Source organism: Rhodnius prolixus, unplaced genomic scaffold, assembly GCF_049639745.1.
Source record: "Rhodnius prolixus isolate KJV_2025 unplaced genomic scaffold, Rpr scaffold_1, whole genome shotgun sequence".
Taxonomy (NCBI): domain Eukaryota; kingdom Metazoa; phylum Arthropoda; class Insecta; order Hemiptera; family Reduviidae; genus Rhodnius; species Rhodnius prolixus.
In genome coordinates this window covers 171,797-192,642 of record NW_027411581.1, presented here as the reverse complement: position 1 = coordinate 192,642, position 20,846 = coordinate 171,797, and the positions used below count along the sequence as shown (strand labels likewise).

Sequence of the window (20,846 nt, the reverse complement as noted above, 5' to 3'; positions counted from 1 at the left end):
GTCCAAGTCTAGAAAAATTAACCGAAAAGTATTTATTGAAGACGCTCAGAAAAAAAGCCTCGCCAAAACGTGGTTCGAACCATTGGTTGAAAAGCCATAAAAGTGGATGATTAAATTAGTTTGATTAACGATTGAAATTGAACTAATTCGGTGATTAAAATTAAAGTTCAATTTAATTCTCAGATTTAATCATAATTTTTTTAGTTTGATTAACGATTAAATCTGAAATTTAATTGATTAAATAATTGTCATATGATTAAAATTACGATTAAATTCGCCGATTAAATTCTGATTAAAATTAAAAATAAATTTAATCAATTAAATTTAGAATTTAATTTTTTTTTTAATCAGTGCCCATCTCTGAATTTGGAATTTAATTCAATCAATTAAAATTCTGATTATTTAATTTTAATCTTAATTTTTAGTTATGATTAAAAATTTTAATTCTTACAATTCCGATTAATTTAAATGTGAATTTAATTTTAATCAACTATATTTGGCCGATTAAATTTTTTAATTTTTTTTTTTTTTTTTTTTATGGTTTTTTTAATTTTAATCATGATTAAAATTAAATTTCGGTTTAATTCAATTGTTTTTTAATTGATTAAATTTTTGCCCAACTCTCAACTGGTATATAAATATACCGTCAGGCCTTCTAGAGAAGATGCCCCAGGAGCAATGAGTCGGCAATTATGGATAACCACTCCCTGGAGCAAACACCCCGCCACAAGATATTCTCGTTAGATGATGAGGTCACTGCAGGGTTACTGCATGAAGGTATAAGATCTCGTATTGATATGTACTTATACCGTGTGTTTAGTTCTCCTCCACGGCCTTCCCAGGTGTGTCTATGATGACACTCCAAATTAAGAATTATAGAAGCGTTCATTCCATCCAACACCTAGCAGCTTTTTATGTTTTCCAGGGAGACCTTAGGAAAAGCGAGGAGCAGACTGTTAGTAATAATCACTACTTGGTCAATACATTTCTCCCCTCGTCGCCCTCTTGGAGGGAACTTCACTTTGCGAAAAATGTGACTCTTCTTTCCCTCTTCTCAGTCTCAAGATTAAGAGTTCCGAAATTGAGAGACGATAATGTTTGTCTCACTGTCTCTATTGTTCTGCTATATAGGGTGTTTCAGGGTTAAGGGTCCTAACTGAAAATATGAATTTAGGACCTCAAAACAAGAAAAAATTTACCTTTGAAAGTATGCCCGTTAACGCTTTGTTTATGAGATATTCACGTCATTTTATGAATTATTAGGCAGGCTATATTAAAAAAAAAAAAAAAAAAAAAAAAAAAAAAAAAAAAAAAAAAAAAAAAAAAAAAAAAAAAAAAAAATTAATAAAGTGTCTTCCAACTTCTTTATTAATAGAACATAATGACAATTAAAAGTAAATAAATAAATAATAAAGAAAATGAGGAATCGGTATCTTTCTTCCACAGCAGCGATAGCTGAACGGCACTGGATTGCTGTTATTGATTCAATTATTCTTCTTCTTAAAGAATGAAGATGACCGGCATTTCATAGACTTTTCCTTTAATGGAACCCCTAGCAAAAACAATCCATTGGTGACAGATCTGGAGAGCAAGCAGGCTAAGCCGTCGGTCCTGCTCGGCCAATCATCGATTGGGATAATGTTGATTTAGCCACTGACGTGGACTTAGCCGTAATGTGCTGGACAACCAGCTAATTGAAACCATGAGTTCCTTCTCAGTAGTAGCGGAACATCCTCAATCAAAATGTAATAATCATTACTAAGAAAGTGCAGAAATGTGTCCGCATTAAGCCTAGGTGGTACAAAATGCGGACCAATTAAAATATTGTCTAATATCACTGAAACTCAGGTTGAAAATAGTGCTCACGAATTGCATGAGGATTGTCGAGCATCCAGAGATGATGAGTTGAACATTTCTTGTGAGTGTAGCTTCATTCGTCCAGAGAATATGACGCGAAAATTGCGGCTTAAGATCAGCTTGATTTAAATGCCAATCGGAAAAATTTCTTTGTCAAAATTCTTGAGATAATAAATGTCGTACCGTTCATAATGTTTTGGGTGACGTCCATCTCCAGAGAGAGTTCTCCTTACTCTCCTTAGAGAGCTGGCGTAATATGTATTCAGCTGCAGCTTTTCGTACACTGGTGGACGGATTATCATCAAAATATTGTAATATTGTCGCACTCCTTTCATTTCATTAAGGGGCAAGAGCTCCATCAGCACGTGGCATTAAAGCAAAAATGCCAGTTACTCTAAGACGTTGAAATGTGGACCTAAAGATAGTCTTTTAAGCTAATCTTATATTCGGAAATCGCACGGGATATTCACGACGGGCAGCATTGCAAAAACCAAACACAAACACCATATCGGCATATTCACTGTAAGAATAATTGCGATGCATAATGATGCAAACTCAGTAAAAGCGCCAAATTGATGAAATTTATTGAAAGAGTATATTTACATATACATATTTATATACATATATGTATGTGTATATATATATATATATATAAATAAATTGGGTAAGTATAATAAATGGAGGTGGTAAGAATCATAGGAGGCTTCCTCGCCCCTTTCTGTTCCATTACTGCACAACATGAAAGTACAAATGTTCGTGCAATGTTATCTACAGTGATGTCGAATACAGGAAAAGCTTCGGTCAATCTAGTGCTACGGTCTGTGCTAGTCATTGAGAGGGAGGAAGATGTCTAACATCGTCGATGTTAAATGAAAGTGCTTTTAGAAGAATTTTAAGAAAAAAATAGCTCTTGACAACGAATTTTTGAGGCCTGGTATGCATCGCAAGCTAGAACCTTCGATTTTACGTCCTTTTTGCAATCCAGAAGTGACTAATTTGTCTGAGTTGGCCAGCGAAGTTGCTCTGCCTTGAAGGTGAGCCGTGTAGTGAAAATGCTCAAATATGACAAAGCGTTGAGATGCTGGAATAAATGTAAGGGCTGACTTTGTCAAGAGAAATGTCATAATAGAGATCAGCTCTTCGAGCCGAAGTCGCGGAGTCATGTGGAAGGGTAAAAAAAATTCTGGAGTTGCGAAAATTATTTCACTTATCTAACACCTGCAGGAAGTTAGAAAGTACTAAACCAATATTTTACCGTATTGTATCCAGAGAAAATCAGCAGAAGAAGATTATACTCTTCGTTTAATCGATTACCAGAAGAAGATCTACAGAGTTATATTGAAATTTTTGAAACCAGCGAGAGTGGGGCGAAAGTAGGTAAGCGTACTGCATTTATTCATCATTGTGCACAAGACTTGAAAATAAATTATTTTTTATTAAAAATTTTGTATTTCTCCTGTTAAGAGTCAAGAAAAATAGTTCAGTACCAATTTTTTTTTTTCCAAAACGTTTATTCTGGATCACAAGGCATCGTGATTGCTACATTTGTGAGATCTCAATCGAGTTTAAATAATAATAATCCACAGATTCTTGCGCAATACAATTCTATCCTTTAAGAAATCCCGACATACTTTAACCGTGTGAAGAGGATGGAAAGATGATAGATTTTTATCCTATAGGGAAAATATCTGATTGTCATATATAATTTTAAATATGAATGACAGGTATCGAAGAAATTCGAACTTCGAAGCGCGAAACGTCTCGACCAGCTGTATTCAGCACATATCCGGAGGGACAAGTATTTGTACTCACCAAGTAGATGACAAAAATACTGATGGACTTTAGGCAGGGAATACCTTTCAGGAAAACTCTTGATTATTAAACTTGCGAAAACGCCACAGGAGCGCCTTTTGTACTAGTTACGTGGGCATTTTAATGGCCTACGAGTTCCTTCTTGGAAGAATAATTCAATTTCAACATTCGCAGGCGTGAGTTTAACTGGTGGAAGCTGGAGGATGAGTAGAACCTGGGGGACTATAGATCTCAATGTAATAAGATGTTGCAGGCTCCAGTTGCTGGTAATAACTGGAAACTTGATGGTTTATTTTGAAGTTTGTTGACAATCCGCTTAATTCTGGCAGAATGCCTCGAGTAAAGGTAGCAGAAGTAATTTGAATGAAGTGCGCTGGGGAAGTTAAAGTAGTTTTAGGATTCAACATTCGCCTCCGTTTGTGGTCCACAAACAATACAATGTTCGAAGTACATCAGGCCTAGCATCGTTCGAGATATGTTAGCGAATTTAAATATGAAACAGAAAATTCTGCTGAGGCCAAGTCTAGGTGAAGCAGCTTTTCGGCATATGTTTTATCATTCGCATATAAGGTCAACGTGTTGAGGAGGGACAAGAGGAAAGTAACCACTAGAAATCTAAGTCCAGATTTATGGGCTTGTGTCAAAAGGCGGGCAGAAACATTTTTTGCCGCAACTGAATAAACTAACTAATTGGTTGTAAGTACTTCTGTTTGCCTAGGTAATATATTCCTACATTCAATCCCTGCTATATTCAATTTTTTTGTTGTGGAAGAGAGGTTGTGTGTTCCGATTTTATGTTGTGCTCTCTCTCCGACATTTGGTCTATGGAAATATCACACACTTGTAATATTTGATTTAGAAGTCGCTTTAGTCAAAGGCTGTGAATCATATGATGGGGAAAGTTATCCTTGGATTTCTCGAAGTACTTGAGAATTCTGGAATTCCGACACTTAATGTTTGGGTTCAAGAAATATGTTTTCTCCTGTCCGATTCGCCAAACCGAAAAATTGAATCATTTGCTTTAGTGAATCACAATTCTTTATTTCTAGTTTTCTGAGTACGACTGAGATACTCAGGAATTAAATGCGATTTGAGGTAACTTCATTTTTTTTGGAGAGTGATGTATTATTTGCTAGTTCGAGAACTAAACTTCCGGATTTAATTCCAAAACTGAGGTAATTTACACTTCCGTGTTCGCACGATAGTATTCGATTTCTCTTCGTTCGCCATTTTGTTTGTTAAGTTCCAAGAGACCATCAGGAAGGTTTGTTGCGTTTGAATATTTTAAATTGAATTTTCCTTGAAGAGTTTAAATGAAACAGTACGGAATTCACTAATTTATCTTTTGGTGTTGAAAACTTGAACTATTGAATTATAAGATTGAATTTTATACTTTAAAGGATCAAAATAAACAGTTTGCAGAAGAAGGGTTTATGTGTTTTAAGAGCGGAGGCTGATTTTTACAACAAAATTTGAGCCCTTATCACACCTTCTAAATTTTTGTTTTTGCAAATTCATAATGGAATATGCAACACTAATTTTAATATATCAGTACAATAGTGGAATACACAAACTACTCAACAAATTTCAAATTATTATAATTATTATTTATGGCTAACAACAAAACTGATTTGTGTCAGGAGCCTCTTTCAGTGTACTGTTGGCTTAGGAATTTAATTATTATTTTTAGTAACCAGTTCTACCTAGTTAAATGGATAAATTCACATATGTTAACTTCTTTTGAAAAGCATATGTTTCATTTTTAAAGTCAGGTATGTGATTTATTGTAATGTTGGGTTTAAAGGTGTCGAAAGCGTATAAAGCTATAATCTCCATGCTGGACAAGCTGGTCCCCGAGAAGATGCAGCCCTTGTGGCAACACCCTGCAGGTCTGTCATGAATTTCATACTTCCAACCAACAGATTTACTCAGCCCAGTTTCCAATGGCGAGGCAATAGTATCTATATTACAAAGAGAGCTGCCTGGAGGAAAATGGCAAAATTGTCACTATCACTGGCGTTAGATTAAACACGCAAAAAATCTAGGAATTCATACCATATTTCATTCTCACTGTTACTGTTATTACTACCGTACAATAATACAATACACAGAAGTAGAAATGGGCATTATTCTAAAGATACAAATAATGAATAAATATTTATCCAAAGAGAGAAGCTTACATCTTCCCCAAAAGTACCCTAATAGTATTTTCTAGTGAAAACTAGAAATTTAGAAAAAAACGTGGCAGCAATTTCCAAGAAAATTTGGTGCTTCTGGTTAAAGAATTTTCTTCAACCTTAGAACTGAAGCAAAACATGTTAAAAATATCCTGAACATAATCGTAGATTATTCCGAAACAGCCCTGCAGAGAGTAGCGTATCCTCTGAAGGTTCTTTGTTTGGATTTTCCTCGGAAAATATTACAATAAAGGCCTTCGATCAGCATGTCTACAAATTAGCATTCCAAATTTAAAGAAATCGTTAATGCCGCTTTTCTTTAAAAAAAGAAAGTATTAAAAATTCATTCGGTAAAGTGGCAAATCTGGGTATAGAATTTTAGGCGCTAAATTAAGTCGGGAGCCGTGGGAGAAACGAAACATCAGATAAAAATTGAGCTGGCGCTATTTTCGCTCACTCAACAACTCACAAAATCAATCAAATCGGGCCCAAAATAGATTTTTTCAGTGAAAACTCAATATGGTAAATTTGACCCGATCGCCATAGTTACTCGCCTTATCAAATAAAGAACTAGATCCAAAAGAGTTTTCTGAGTTATCTGGTCATTATTTATTAATTGGAATGGCTAGGAAATAATAACTTTTTGGAACGCTTATTTATCGTTACGCAAGCTCGGGGTCATTTATAAATGCACTCCAGGCTCTGTTCCAACAAACCTTATGTCAAATTCTTGACTTCTATTAATTATCGCTATTATTATTTTTTATTTAGGACCAAAAACAGTTTTCTTCTGGGCACCAACATTTAAATGGGTTAGTGAATTTTATTACTTTTGTGCAAAATACTCAACTAGGTATAAACAAAGATTAATATTTTGATTTGGTATTCAATAGCAAATTAATTTTGGAGCGCAAATCTTTAAGGATTGATCCCGAGAGGTTAACATAACAGTGTTTGTGTGTTTTGGGGAAAAAGTGACGCCAGTAGAAGGAACTTTATTAATACAATTAACTGGCTAAATCATTGTACTATTGATTGTTATAGTAAATAATTATTTATCATACATCGATGCTTCAACTTCAGCTCAGGCTGCCACACCGCCAAATTGATGGAGGAAATATCTTAAGATAGGAGGGTTGTAGAGAAAACAGTAAATGCACAGTAAACAGTAAATTACTATTAAGGACCATCATCTGTGTTGAAATGAAGAATTGAAGTAATGAAGGAGTATTTGTGTTGAGATTTGATGACGTTGGAAATATTTCTAACAAGTAGAAGCTTAATTATTGTCATAATTAGTATTGAAAAAATTTGTCCTTTTAGTGTGATTGATTTTTTTTTTTATTGATCAATAACGCAGTTGACAGCCGGAATAAAGATTCTTTTATTGTCAGTATTAAACATGATTTTGCCAAAATTAACTGTTGGCTTGGATAGATTGATCGTGTGATACATGCGAATTCTAACAAAAAAAAATGATTTGAATACTCATAAGACTTCTCACTACAAATTTCAAACTTGAAAGTTCAAATTCCGAATTTTTAAAACAATTCCTTCTTACATTTTACAGCCGGTAAAATCATATGCAATCTGAAAGAACACTTTTTCTAGATGTATTCCTCCATTCCTCGATAGCCTCCGCCAAAAAGACAATAAGAAATGCTTTATTGACTTGCAAACATCTGTAGACGTTGCTTCAAACTAGTTCCAAAGATGAGAGCTAAAGCTGAATCCTCCTAAGGCTGGAAACATAGTGGATCGGCGAGCAAAGCGGCGAAAACAAAAGGATCTTTTACATCACAACCGATTTCTGTTGGATAAGAAATGGGACTGGATTAATGGGGTTAACATTGAAATTCGTCCTAATCTTGATAAACATGCCTTCAACACTAGTTAGTATGTAATCAAATGTTGAAACCGACATTCGAAAATACGCACGAAACTTGCCAGGATGCTACCGAAGTTGTTGGTACAAGTGATGGAATTCACCAAGTTCATGTATAGTCACGTTTATATAATGTACACTGAGGTCCTGCTACTAAGCTGCTGTAAATACCAAATTTTCAACGAAGAATTTTCGTAGAGAAATAATTCCTCCATCATGTCTCGTCGAAAGAAGACCGCGACTAAACTCGTCACTATGTGGATGCGACTCTTTGCTCGCTGCTCGTCGCTCTCTTTGATCTGAAACAAGCTAACATCGCCGCTCCACTACGTTTCCAGCCTTAGGCTGAATCAAAATCAATAAAGATCTGAACTTCCAAAACATATATTTCACTGTGTGTAAAGATTTTAGTGAACAAGGCCAAATATTTAATTTGTAAATACAAATAAAACCAGATAGTCCCAAACTTTCAGCAGGCTAAGTTTATAATCTAGTTTCACAGGTGGGTATGGTGCTATCGGACTTGGCTTATTGGCTAGCTTAACTGTATGAACTTAACCCAAATAGTCAACATGGCACAAGTTTGAGAAGTCGGTGAATTTATGTTAGTTAAATGCAAATATGAATAGTTACAAGCTAAGATGGCAGAGACTGACTATTATTGATGACAGGGGTTGGTGATGGCCGCAGCCGGAGACTTGCAGAGACCAGCCAATCAGCTGAGCGTAAATCAGACTGCGGTTCTGGCAGCGACCGGCCTTATTTGGTCTAGATACTCCTTGGTGGTTATTCCAAAAAACTGGAATTTATTTAGCGTCAATGTGTTTGTAGCAATCACAAACATATACCAGCTTAGTCGTGCAATCAGGTAATCTATGTATATCTAAATAGCTCAACAATTAGAATTAATCTATATTATAAATGTTACGGCTGCTCTTATGCCAGACAGCAAGTGCAATAATGCTACTGATGTGCACTCTCACGCAATTTTCTCATACTATGGTACAATTTATATTTTCTTCATTTACAAACTATGAGTAAATCACGAAGCATGGCGGCAGTGATTGCACTTCATCCGTTTCCGAAATGATTTCTTATTAGCTACAGCATTTACCAGTTGCGGCTGGTGTATAAGGTCTTCGACATTGCAGGCCCCAGAAATTTTTTTATGGACTGTTTTAAATTAGTTTGGAAGACAGAGTGTATATTGAAGTTATCATAGCTGAGCTTATACCTCACACTAATTTTGTCTCATACTTGCTTTGCAGTTACCAGAATAACCTTTCCTCTAAAAGTCATTGCGGTGAAAGGTACGGTCCAGTTATATTGTATATAGCTACTTAGTCTAATTCCAAATTTAAAAAAAATTGTAATTTGCGTGAGACTGTAGTAAGAGAGTGTCCGGTGATAGTTCACGACCGATTTTAAATCCTGAAGATGATTTCCTATTGGATATCAATGTGTTCAATTTTAAAAAGCCCAACCAAAATTTAAGCCTCAATATATTGCTTCATAATAATTGCAAACAATGGAATTTAAATCATTTTAAAATCTTTTATTTTAACTGATGCTTATTTTAAAATCTTTCTCTTTAAAAAATGTCAGCCTTAAACATGCATTGGTTTAGAAGATTAAGGATGTTGACATTTACGAGTAAATAGGTCATATACAGCGAACTTTTCGCTCCAATTCTCAATACATGAGGATCATTTTGAAATTACAACAACGAAAAGGTGGTTTCGTAATTTAGATTTTACATACCAGATTCACCAACGGAAGGACGATTGTGATCTGGCCTTACAATTTGCGGCTAGCACTTTAAATTAAGAGACAGCAGTGGTAGGTATCGCAGCCAAATAAGAGTATTTGTTAACTCTTAATTTAAAGAGATAAACTTACTTATAGATAAATCTTACTTCCATAGTTATTTCTCGTAAACACATTTAGTTTTTAACCAGCAACCGAGATAAAAGTTTAAAGTATAATTTCAATATTTAACCAAAGCTAATGGGCAGTGTCAATTAGCAAAATTAAATAAGCTATTCTCTTACCTCTAGAACGAACGAATTAGACATCAAATAAGTTAGATAGGGTGTGTGTGTGTCTAGAGGTGGGAGGACAGCAAAGACAACTTTATTGAGAGTTTTCTGAATGTGCATCTTTCTTTACAGTTATTACTACCTACTGGACAGCGCAGCACAAGTCAAAGAAGTCACTAAGGTGCCGGATAAACATAAATAAAATTTGCGGCCACAGTACCCTAATTTAATTCAGCATGAAGATTAATAAACCCAATTACAAACGCCTATTATTTTATAACATATATATATATATATATTACAATAGATTTATTGTCATGGCAGTCGGAAATAGAAAAGCTGAAGTTCAATTTAGAGTACACGTTTGGATCTGATCTAACCAACTCCATCTCTGATTCGCATTATCGCAGATTTGAACCTCACTCTTTCATTAGATCACTCAACCTTCATAGATTGTTTTCTTCTTTCTTCGGAAGATGTAATGTACAAGGTAGCCTTGAAACATTTATGACTCTTCCACATAGACCAATGCACTTATTTAGAACAGTCTCGTCAGTGTCTCTCAAAAGTGGAGACGTCTAGGTGTGAGAGGAGAATGAACAGGAATATTAGAGCGATCATCTGATCCATCGGCAGACAAACAGTTCCAACGCCATGCAAGATAGAAGCTCGTCAGTGAAATTACATCTCTTATTATTCTTCCTCCTGGCGGTAATGCTTTCAGGAACCCCCCTTAACACCGATAATTACAGATGTAAATAGTTCATACTAAGTAATTGTTTCTCCCGTTGCTGGCAGGAATTATGGCGATATAAATTGTTGAGGCAATATATTGTTTCTGAGAACACCCCTCCCATAATTAAATATGTGAAATTTAACTTGGGTAAAAGTAACAAGTAATTAATAGGAAAATTTCCTGTCAAATAGAAAAACTGTAACCAAGAATTATCAAGGGTATCGTTTTTGCCTAAGTTTAGAATTTATGTTCTAAATAGTTAAAACGATTGCAGGAAAAAAAAATATAATAATATATTACACACAAAAAGGAAGAGTTCAGTGCGGGCAAAACGTGGATTCTGAATGAAAGTCTAACTTTCCACGTTTACAAAAAAAAAAAAAATAACTGGTATTCTAATTTTTATAGTTACACTTTTAACAGGCATACTAATATTTTTGTCGTCCGTGTCTTTATGTTCGCTTCGGCGATAATTAATTAGGCTGGGTTCAAAATGTATTAATTGAATTATCAATTTCTTCCTGTAACATTTCTCTTTTTATTTATACAAATACTCCTTACTTCATTTGAAGCAACCTCACCTATCCTCACATTTTCAGTCATTACTTTGTGTCATTATACTTAAAATATTTACTTAATAATGGTCAATATACTGATTTCTTCTCAACTTTTGCAATTATCACCCAATACTGTCATTATAGGATGAAAAAATTAACGCCAGTTTCAGTCATTATAATGACTTTAAATTGATTTTTTCATCCTATTGAAACTATGATTCAGTCACCAAAAATAATAACAGTAATTACTGTCATTATGTTTTATGTATGTACTTCCTCATGGGCTATATCCACCGCATCATAACTGGAATATCTTTGTTCCTCCGATTTCGTTTTGATGGGGCTTGATCACATATTTTTAGGGAGGTGCTAAGCAACTTTCCCTTCATTCTAACTTTGCAGATTCTTTCACTTTGGTTTTTTAATTCATTCTAGCATGCTTCGCGGGGTTCTTTGCCATAGAGCTTTTCTTAAAAGCGATAGGAACACCCTTTTTTACTTTTATTGTAAGAAAAATAATATCGATATGAGTTAATTTTTCTACAGATTGATTTGAATTTAGACATGTTTTATTTTATTTATAATTTAAAAATTTCACGGATCACCACTGCCCCAGGTACTATAAGCGAAAGTAAAGTAGTGGTTTATCGTCCATCTACCGATCAGGTATAAGTGGCGGAGGTAAAAGCTACCATACTATCAACGGAAAATTTATTATATCAATACATCAAATAAAATCCAAAGCCGAAACTGGGAATCGAACCTGCTACATATATCTTACTTTTCGAGCAGCTAGGATATCGGTTCTTCTTAGTTACTATAAACTTAAACTAAGTTCTAATAACTGGAAATATTTCATTGTTGCCAGAATCCACTGGCGGTATTTCTAAAGTACATAGAGTCACTTAGGTGTTTTTAATGGCCTTCATATTTTGCAAGGATAAAAACTTACTAAGGAAATGCAATGCTTAAATAACATTTATTAACACCTTCTATCCATATTAATTTTTTTAAATAAGTATACTTTATTAATTCCTTATATTACGTACACAATGTTTATATATATATATGATATACACAAGTAACACAGTTTGGCCAAGTAAAAATACAGTCATTTTGTCAGCAGTAGTGCGGACATTCTCAATAACGCTTGTAGTACAGATACCCGGCTTCAGGTATGTAGAATCAAAATTCTCTATTCCATCCTAACTCATAAATACTTTCAAATAATTTTTGCATAACTTTAATTACAATTTGTTCACAATTCTTTAATTAGAAAATGTTTGATTATATTGTAAGGTAACAAATCAAACCTAAAAAAACTCATTCACACGCGCAACGTGAATATACATTTCTTATCTGTTATTAAACTTTCAAGAAATAGATTTGCTAATATATCCCTATAATTATACAATATATAAATTAGTGCCGTCAATATATAAGTTTACAATTTATATGTTATAATATTTATATAAATATTTTTTCTTTTAATTACACTATTCAAGTGAATTTATGGAGTAATATTAGTTAGGTGCCTAATAACTAATATGAGTAATATTGAAATTGAAAATAAATTATCCTAATTAAACAAACTGATTGTTTGGATTTTATATGATGAAAATATTTTGAAATTACCAATTGTTCGGAATAATGAAAACTATAACTTGAGGGTATTAGTTATTGCCAACCGAGTAATAAATTAGGAGCATTTAGATCACAGCAAATTTATTTGAACAAAGGGAAAAGTACTAATGCAAGTTTTTTACAGTTAGCGCAGCCAAATTGACGTGGCCCAGTTTTATTACCAGCAAGCACATTTAAACAAATATAATGAATTTTAAAAACAAATAATTTTTTTTTCTTCCTTTCATTAAAAATATCTTATACGAGACGTCTACCCATTCTATAAACTCAGATTTGGGTAAATAGAACAAGTGTTGACACCAGTAACTAAACGATACGAATAAGTTTCATTAGGAATTTGCGATAATTTTTTTTTTTTTAACTACATCTAAATAATCTTAATTAAGATTCTACTTTCTTAACTTTATTTTACTTAAACAAAAAAATATATTAATACAAAATATTGAGTGATACTCGAACTAGATATCCAATTACGGATTCCATAAATAAAATATTTGTCAATCGAATCTAGATTAAAAAAAAATGACACATACTTAATAACTTAAAGTGGTTTGTTCTCTTAGAACTATATTTTATATCCTTATAATGTTCTATTGTGTGCCAACTCTCAAAAAGATTGGCAAGCCGTGCTTTTATAAGGACGAATAAGTCGAAGTCTAATTTCGAAGGCAAATGTTTTGAATAAAAATGAAAGAAATTAAGTGTGTAAAAAGCTAGAATATATAGTTGAGGCTGCTTTGAAAAAAAATCCTTTACTATTTCCGCTTTATTTTTAATTTTTTTGGTTTAGGTGATTCATCACTTGTTCTTCCATATTTGTAGAAATCCGGTCAACATATTTGACTTGAATCTTAGTTTCAGATGCTCTGGACGAAAAATGAAAGGATATCTAAGATAATAATAAAATGATCAATTTTGACGTAACGTAGGCCTTCATAAAGAAAAGTTAATGTTAGAAAAAATAATTACGGAGTTAACGCAATTAATTGAATTAACGGAACACAGGTTTTAAAACTTTAATTTTTTATAATCAACAAATAAACAGAGAGAGCGACTGATTTGAAGAAGATGGAAAAATAAGAGATTTTCCAATAATAATAAATAGAAATTGTAAAGGTGAGAGTTTTTCGGAATGACTTTTTTTTGTCAATTTTTTTGAATGGTAGTTAATTAATTAAAAATTAATTTTTGTATTTCCGCAGAATAATTTAAAGGTGAAGTGAAAAAATATTTGGTATGTAACTAAGTATAAAATTCTCTAGAATTAGTACATTTCTTTCTCTCAAATGATGTGTTCCTAAACCACATGTACTTTTTGAAGGTAAGAATAATAAGAATATATAAATAAAGTAAGCGATTCATTTTATGGAGTGATTAATAAGGTCGCAATGTAATTTACTGATTGAAGATGGGCTCAGAAAGTCCGATTTACAAATGTGAGGGGTTTGGTAAAGTAAAGAAAAAATAAGTATGGAGAATAAAATAAGGTTTTTAATTTGAGTAAAAGATAAAGAAAAAGAATCTATAATCAAAGGAGGAATTAAAATTTAGAGTTGCCCGGCACCTATTAACTGTTGGTAGATTGCATACTTGGGTGATCGGTCAGCAATAACACAAATCTTGTTTAGCAAATTTCCCCTGTCTGAATCATGTCAGCCAATGCTTAGTAGATAATTGCTTTCTAAATCTAGTTTAGCAGATGATAGAAAAGTGAAACCTCATTATGTTCTCGTTAAATTCTCGAACGCTTACTGTACCTATAATACCAACCATTATTGTCTTATAGTAATTATTAGAGACAAATGTAAATTTGGCTTTCCAAATGAACAATATTTATGTATTTTGAAAGTTGGTGTTAAAATATTTATGCATGCTTTATATATGTATATATATTTGTTAATTTAACATTCTTACAAATAGTAGTAGTAACATTAGTATAGATAAATGTCCTATTTTGACTAGCACATCGCTACAATTCTAACAGCTTCATAATAAATAACAAAAATAACGCAAGCCCAATCACAATTTAACATACTTAGTTATTTGCTCTGTTTGTAAAATAAAAATGACGATTTAGACGACAAATGCACTCTGGCGTTGCTAATTTTTTTAAAAAAGTTCACTCTTGATTACAGTTGATCACGATGACGCTCCCAATACAGCGTTGCCAATAAAGAAATGCTTGCTCTATAATTATACATAAGTGAATCAATCATTAGCGCAATCAACCAGATTTAAATCCAAGTAAACACTTTTGGCTCCGTTATTTAGGAGAGCCATCAAATAAAAAAAGGAAAGTTTTTAAACTGCGATCAAAGAAATTTGGAGGAAAGGGACTACCATTACCAAAAAAGTTACTGTTTTTTCTTATATTTTTGTATCTCTGGATTAGACAATTTTTTTCCGCCTTTCATTTAAAGAAGCTATTATTCTGATTTCTAAAAAATTAAATATCATTCATTGTTATTTGCTCAAATTGTAAATATAAATAATCATTCTAAACAACTGCTCTTTTACAAATTTTTTATTCGTTGACCATTAATTATAAAGCAATAATTAAGGCAATAATAAGCAAAAATAATTAGTTAGTCCGAATATTAAAGCCTACCCAATCACATATTATTACTATATAAATTCTTTCTAAAATAGATGGAAATGTAGGTACTTTATAATGTTTCAACGCTTCGCAAAAATTCGATTAAATTAAATAGAAATCATAAATTATTTAAAAATCATAATTATTCGTCAAGAAAAAGAGTTTCTCGATCTGGTTTATGCTCCAGGAGCAATCAACGTGATCATTAGGTACCATCTTTCTTCTTATATCGCTAGATTGTGGCAATTTCGATTTCTGTTTCGGTTTAACGTCTCTGCTCAAATTTTAGAAACCATCCTACTTCGGATGCTGACATTTGTAGAGCGCAGAATTTTCAAATGGACAACTGATAGCCTCAATCAATGTGTCAGTGAGGGGCCAAGCATAGTCAGTAAAGATGTCAGTCCATCTGCATGAAAATGGCAAGAAGCGGTCGTAGAAAGTAGACTGTATAAATTTTACATCTGATTTCAGTTGGATTACCGTCCCCTTGCTTATAAATATCTACATCCCCAAAATTATATCAGATAAGAAATTAACTATTAATTAAAAATATATTTTGAAAGATTCGTACTTCAGCTCAGTGATAACTTTCCTATATTGGCAACTTTTCTTGTGTAATTATCATACAGTTTAACAATTCAGAGAATTGAAACACGGCTGCAATAATGAGAAGAGGCGTGTATATTGAATATCCTCACACCTAAAGATGCATCTGAAAATCGCCTGTGTCTATTAAATTTAATACTTATATCAAGGTCACTTTTTATCCAAAAAATTGCTGCAATCAATAACCTGTTAAAATCATGGCACCAATCAATAATCTGCTAATCATGTCACTAACATTATATTTCTTAATAGCAACGCAAGTAGTACGAGTGCATACAGTTGGGTCAATTGTAATGGGAATGTCACATGTTACTCAGATCAAAAGCTTTCTGTTTCCTTAAGATTAATGTATCAGTTTAAAACTACATTTTCACCTACACAGTGAGCGGCTGCAGGAAGACTCAAGTGTTCACTTCAAGTCGGTGAGGTCGTCTAAAAGGTGTTCATCCAGGACCGGCATAGCGTGTTGTGGTGCACCAGTAGATCCGACAATCATTTCAAAGTCCTGTAGTTCAGCATCCAACTCACGTTCCCAGTCCTCTTCTGATGACAACATCACAACACAATGACTGAAAATAGAGCGCTTACACCGGCCTTAAATGCCAAAGAGGAGTATACAATGCTTTCAGGTGCATCAGTGATTCTCAGCTAGCCCAATTAGTAGCTTATTTTCTTACTTTAAACAGGTTTTACCATTAAGCAATCATTCCTCTAGAGATATGTGCAAAAGAACAATATATAAGTATATGCAAAATTTAATATTATAAGTTTTAAGCAGTAAAACAAATCGCTGCCCGGCGAGAAAAGTGACACCTTGAAAATTGGTAATTTTTATGTTACGTAGTGGAATTGAAGAACTTATATTAGTCTACAAAAAAAAAAAAAAACATAACTTTAAGTCAAACGTTACTCGAAAGAGCGCTGGATAATATGTAATTTGGCACTTTTCAACATTTGCAGACTATACTGTCGGTAAATTAAAATAAATCTGTAAAGTTACATCTTTTGAGGAGTAAAGTTAGTACTTTTTCTTCTAGAAAAGTGACACATTCACAATTATTTATGTTAACAATTTACACAAATTAAATATGTATATTTAATAACTAATTAATAATTTTACTCCAGAAATAAACAAAGGTGATTTCGTCCATATTCAGTTTATATATAGCAACGAATTGTTTTGGCACATGTTTTTGATGGTTTTATGAGCAAAAAAATGGTATTTTGAGAGATTTTTTTGGGCTGTGTATAGACAGTGAACATGATTGGTGATTATGTTAATACGTATTGATCTTAAATTACTCTGTTTATTGTTTTTGAACTTATAAATTCTAATTCTATAAAGAAATTAGAAATTATAAATAACACATTGTCTTCTCAGAGGGCAATACAACAAAACTTACTAAATTGAAGCTACGATAAAGGCTACAAAAACTCCAATAAAACAAAAAATCTATACTTGTCAAAGGCAACGAAAGCCAAATAATGAAAGTAAATTGAAAGTGAGTGTACTCGAAACGATTGAAAATATATCAACTGTCATTTGTTTTGCTTTTTAATTTAGAAACTTCATAAGAAGGATGTATGTTTCGGAATGCGAATTAAAATATATGGAAAAACAATTGAATAAAATGTCTTTTCAAACTTCTATAATTGAAAAACATATCCAACCAAGGATTTTCATTTTGCATAAAGGCGGTTCAAGAAATAAAATTAACAATTATCGTCCCATCATCCTTACATCAGTTATGTAAAATTATTTGCATACATTGCACAAGATGAAATTAAAAATAAAATTAATGAGAACCAACCGGAAGAACAAGCAGGTTACCGCCCTTCGTACTCAACAATTGAACCTCCAGGCAATAAACCAGGTAGCAGAAAAATGTAGGGAATATATCTAATTGAGAATTGAAATATATCTAATATTTATTGACCTCCAAAAGGCGTTTGATATGTTGGAACATCAAGCTATCTGGTCAGCTTTAAAGGAAATCAGAGTGGAGAAATTTAGATGTGTACAATGAGGTAATTAAGGGAATCTATTAGAACAATAAGGTCTACATTATGTTGGAGAGGAGAGGGAGAGAGACTTTAGTAAAGAGAGGGGAGTGGAGTGAGGCAGGGACGCCCTTCATCGCCGATGCTATTCGACTTAGCACTGGAAAGTATCTTTAGAAGACTAGATAGGGAGAAGAGAGATGTCTGTTTAGATGGAGTGATCCTCAATCATCTTCGCTTCGCTGACGACGTTGTAATCTTCACATCAAATCTGATACAAGTAAAAGAAATGTTAGCGAATTGCTAAATGAATGCAAAAGAGCGTGATTAATGCCGACTGGGAAAAAACTAAAACCCTCACCAATGGGAGGAGTAAAGGTTTTAATATCGAAGGAGAGGAATTAGAATTTGTAGTGGATTTCAATTATTCTGGACAAATCATCTCATTTAATTGCAGAGTGAGGAAGAAATATATAAAAGAAATAATAGAACACTTCAAAGTGTTTTCAAAGGAAATTTTTCTAATGAACTTAAAAGGAAAAGTACTTATTGAGTGTGTCTACCCCTGCATTTTTTATCTATGTCAGACCTGGGCCCTCATCAAATACGTTTCCAATAGGCTTCGAATAACTCAAAATAAAATGTTGAGAAGTGTGTTGGGAGTAAGAAGGCAGGAAAAGAAAAGTATTACGAAAAAAAATTATGCTGGACTTACAACTAGAGGTCCATCGATTAAAGTGGAACTGGGCAGGTCATGTAGATCGAATGGAAGATAAAAGATGGGCTAAGAGAAGTTCTGAGTGGACGCCGAGAAATCGGAAGAGGAGAAGAGGTTGTCAGGTAGTGAGATGGAGAGATGAGATGTCAGTTAAAGTGAGTTGCGGGTGGTGGAGATAGAGTTGTATGAAGTAAAGCAATGAAAAATTATTTTGAGTTGTAGAAGTTGAAATTTATTAGTGTATTAGGATTAATATTTTAGTTATTTCTGTTGTCAGTTATGTAGCCCATTTTGTTTTCATTATATTTCATTCCATCATTTACTTAATTAGCTCTTCATTTATTAAACCTCCAAAAGGAGAGGCTTTTTCTCTGTTAAGATAGAAAATAAAGCTTTTATTGTTGTTATTGTTATTATTATCCAACCAAAACTCTTCATACAGACAAACAGATTGATAAATGTTTAAAGAATTGTAAATTTCCTTTCATCTTTTCTGTCTGCTGTAGATTAAGAACAAATTATTTTGACTTGTCATTTTTTCAACGGACAGCGATATAAAGACATATTAAATGTTCATCATTAGTTTTCAATGGTGCGAAATTTACGCAAGTAAAAAATAAAAGAGTATTTCCTGCCGAACGCCAGAAAGAATAACAGCATTAATGTTTACGATAGTAACAGGAAATCTATTTTGGTTTGTTACATTTAGTTTTTAAATTATCATACATGTTATGACTTTTAAACTTTCCAAAGAAACTGAATGGAATTTAATTTTAAAGAAGATAAAAGTTTGGCGCTTGCAAGTGAGTGTTGAGTAGGGGAAGAAGGAGCGGGAGGTTGTCCTGGCCAGCTGCACCACTGCTTCTCAAGCTGCACATGCAAACCACAAACAGACTGTTACTTCCTTCACAACCAACCACATTTCTCGATTAAATTCAAATGAACCAGAATATTTATTTCTACTTTAGTGAAAAATAATTTTAGAAAATAAAGTTTGAAAGAGCATCGCTTATACTTAATAGTTGCTAAGAAAATGACAGGTACACTCCATTGCTACCTTGAACACATCAAAGGAAACTTTACCTTTTTTCTTTAAAAAAAAAAAAAAAAAAAAAAAATTGCCTTTGAAAATGGTAAATTTGGGAATGAATATCTATCTTGAACTTGTACGATATGCGTTCACAAACGAGAATGTAGAGTAAATAAATCCGAAAGCCTTGGGGATAAGATGGTGCGGACTCACACTGCAATGCGCTCCTTCTAGATAACTGTGGCAGCATATCCTTCAAGAATGCGTGACAAAAACCATCCAAACGCCCTAAATGGTGAGAAGTTTTATTCTAGACTCTAGAACATTAACATGCTTGTTAATTTTAGAGGCCTTAAATATATAGGGAGATCCATTGAAAACGCACCAATCGCTAATAACTTTTTAGGAAAGCGGAATTTCAAAAAAACTCATGAAGTAAACTATATGTTTCTTTTTTTTTTGGTCTAGTTTTCAAATTTTCCACCCCCGATGCTGTATCTTCATTTTTGGCGGAGTTACGTCTAAAAACCCGATTGGGGTTTCATAAGGACCACTGGTTTTGACAATGATTATGAAAACTACATAGAAAACTGTGAAAAATAACACTTTATTAAAAAAAGTATTATGATTTTTAAGTGTTATGAATGACTGCATACGCGGGATTAGAACTGGGATTCTCCCACTTACAAAGTCACGCTCTTGACCACTTGACCAACACTCTGGCAAGATATTCTTACCTAATCATAAGTCAAGAAGTCTTGCATACTGGGTGCATTAAAATGGTGTAATGATTGCTTTTAATTGATGATAAAACAAATTTATCCTGATTCTCCCACAACCGTTACATTACACTATATGTTTTAAAATCTTCAATTATTATTATTTTTGTTATTTGCGTCACAAATAACATTTCTTGCAGTCAGAGAACCTCCCAAAACGTGTATTTCTGGTGGAAAATTAATACTGAAAACCGATCACGAATAGATAAAATTGTAACTTTGATCTTAAATATCTGGACTAATTTTAGGGATATCGAAACCGGGATAACGTCATTTTTCACAGTTTTCATAATCATTGTCAAAAACAGTGGTCCTTATGAAACCCCAATCGGGTTTTTAGCCGTAACTCCGCTAAAAATGAAGATACAGCATCGGGGGTGGAAAATTTGAAAACTAGACCAAAAAA

General features: G+C 33.1%; 2 protein-coding genes across 4 annotated transcripts in view; one reads left to right on the top strand and one right to left on the bottom strand.

The window, feature by feature from the left end:
• The first annotated feature begins 578 nt into the window (after positions 1-578).
• LOC141451676 (uncharacterized) lies at positions 579-13,068 on the top strand. Its single transcript, XM_074123180.1, has 4 exons — positions 579-5,558; positions 6,618-6,658; positions 8,403-8,599; positions 9,903-13,068. Exons 1-4 carry the CDS (start codon positions 5,459-5,461, stop codon positions 9,970-9,972), a joined length of 408 nt encoding a protein of 135 aa, XP_073979281.1. The 5' UTR covers positions 579-5,458; the 3' UTR covers positions 9,973-13,068.
• Positions 12,024-20,846, bottom strand: part of Sap47 (Synapse-associated protein 47kD) — a 29,511-nt gene continuing 20,688 nt past the window's right edge. For 2 of the 3 annotated variants that reach the window (XM_074123156.1, XM_074123171.1), the window contains 2 exons: positions 16,291-16,455; positions 12,024-14,894 (listed from right to left, as the gene is read on the bottom strand). In XM_074123156.1, the coding sequence (XP_073979257.1) occupies positions 16,322-16,455 (134 nt within the window). In that variant the 3' untranslated portion in view covers positions 12,024-14,894; positions 16,291-16,321. Of the gene's footprint in view, positions 19,502-20,846 lie in introns of all 3 variants that reach the window. The other variant, XM_074123164.1, reaches the window with a different exon arrangement.

Bases quoted from the DNA above. Each gene is read 5' to 3' on its own strand.
- LOC141451676 (XM_074123180.1), top strand. From the start codon at position 5,459: ATGTTGGGTTTAAAGGTGTCGAAAGCGTATAAAGCTATAATCTCCATG. The intron at 5,559-6,617 runs GTCTGTCATGAA...TTTTTTATTTAG, and splicing joins CTTGTGGCAACACCCTGCAG to GACCAAAAACAGTTTTCTTC. The intron at 6,659-8,402 runs GTTAGTGAATTT...TATTGATGACAG, and splicing joins GGGCACCAACATTTAAATGG to GGGTTGGTGATGGCCGCAGC.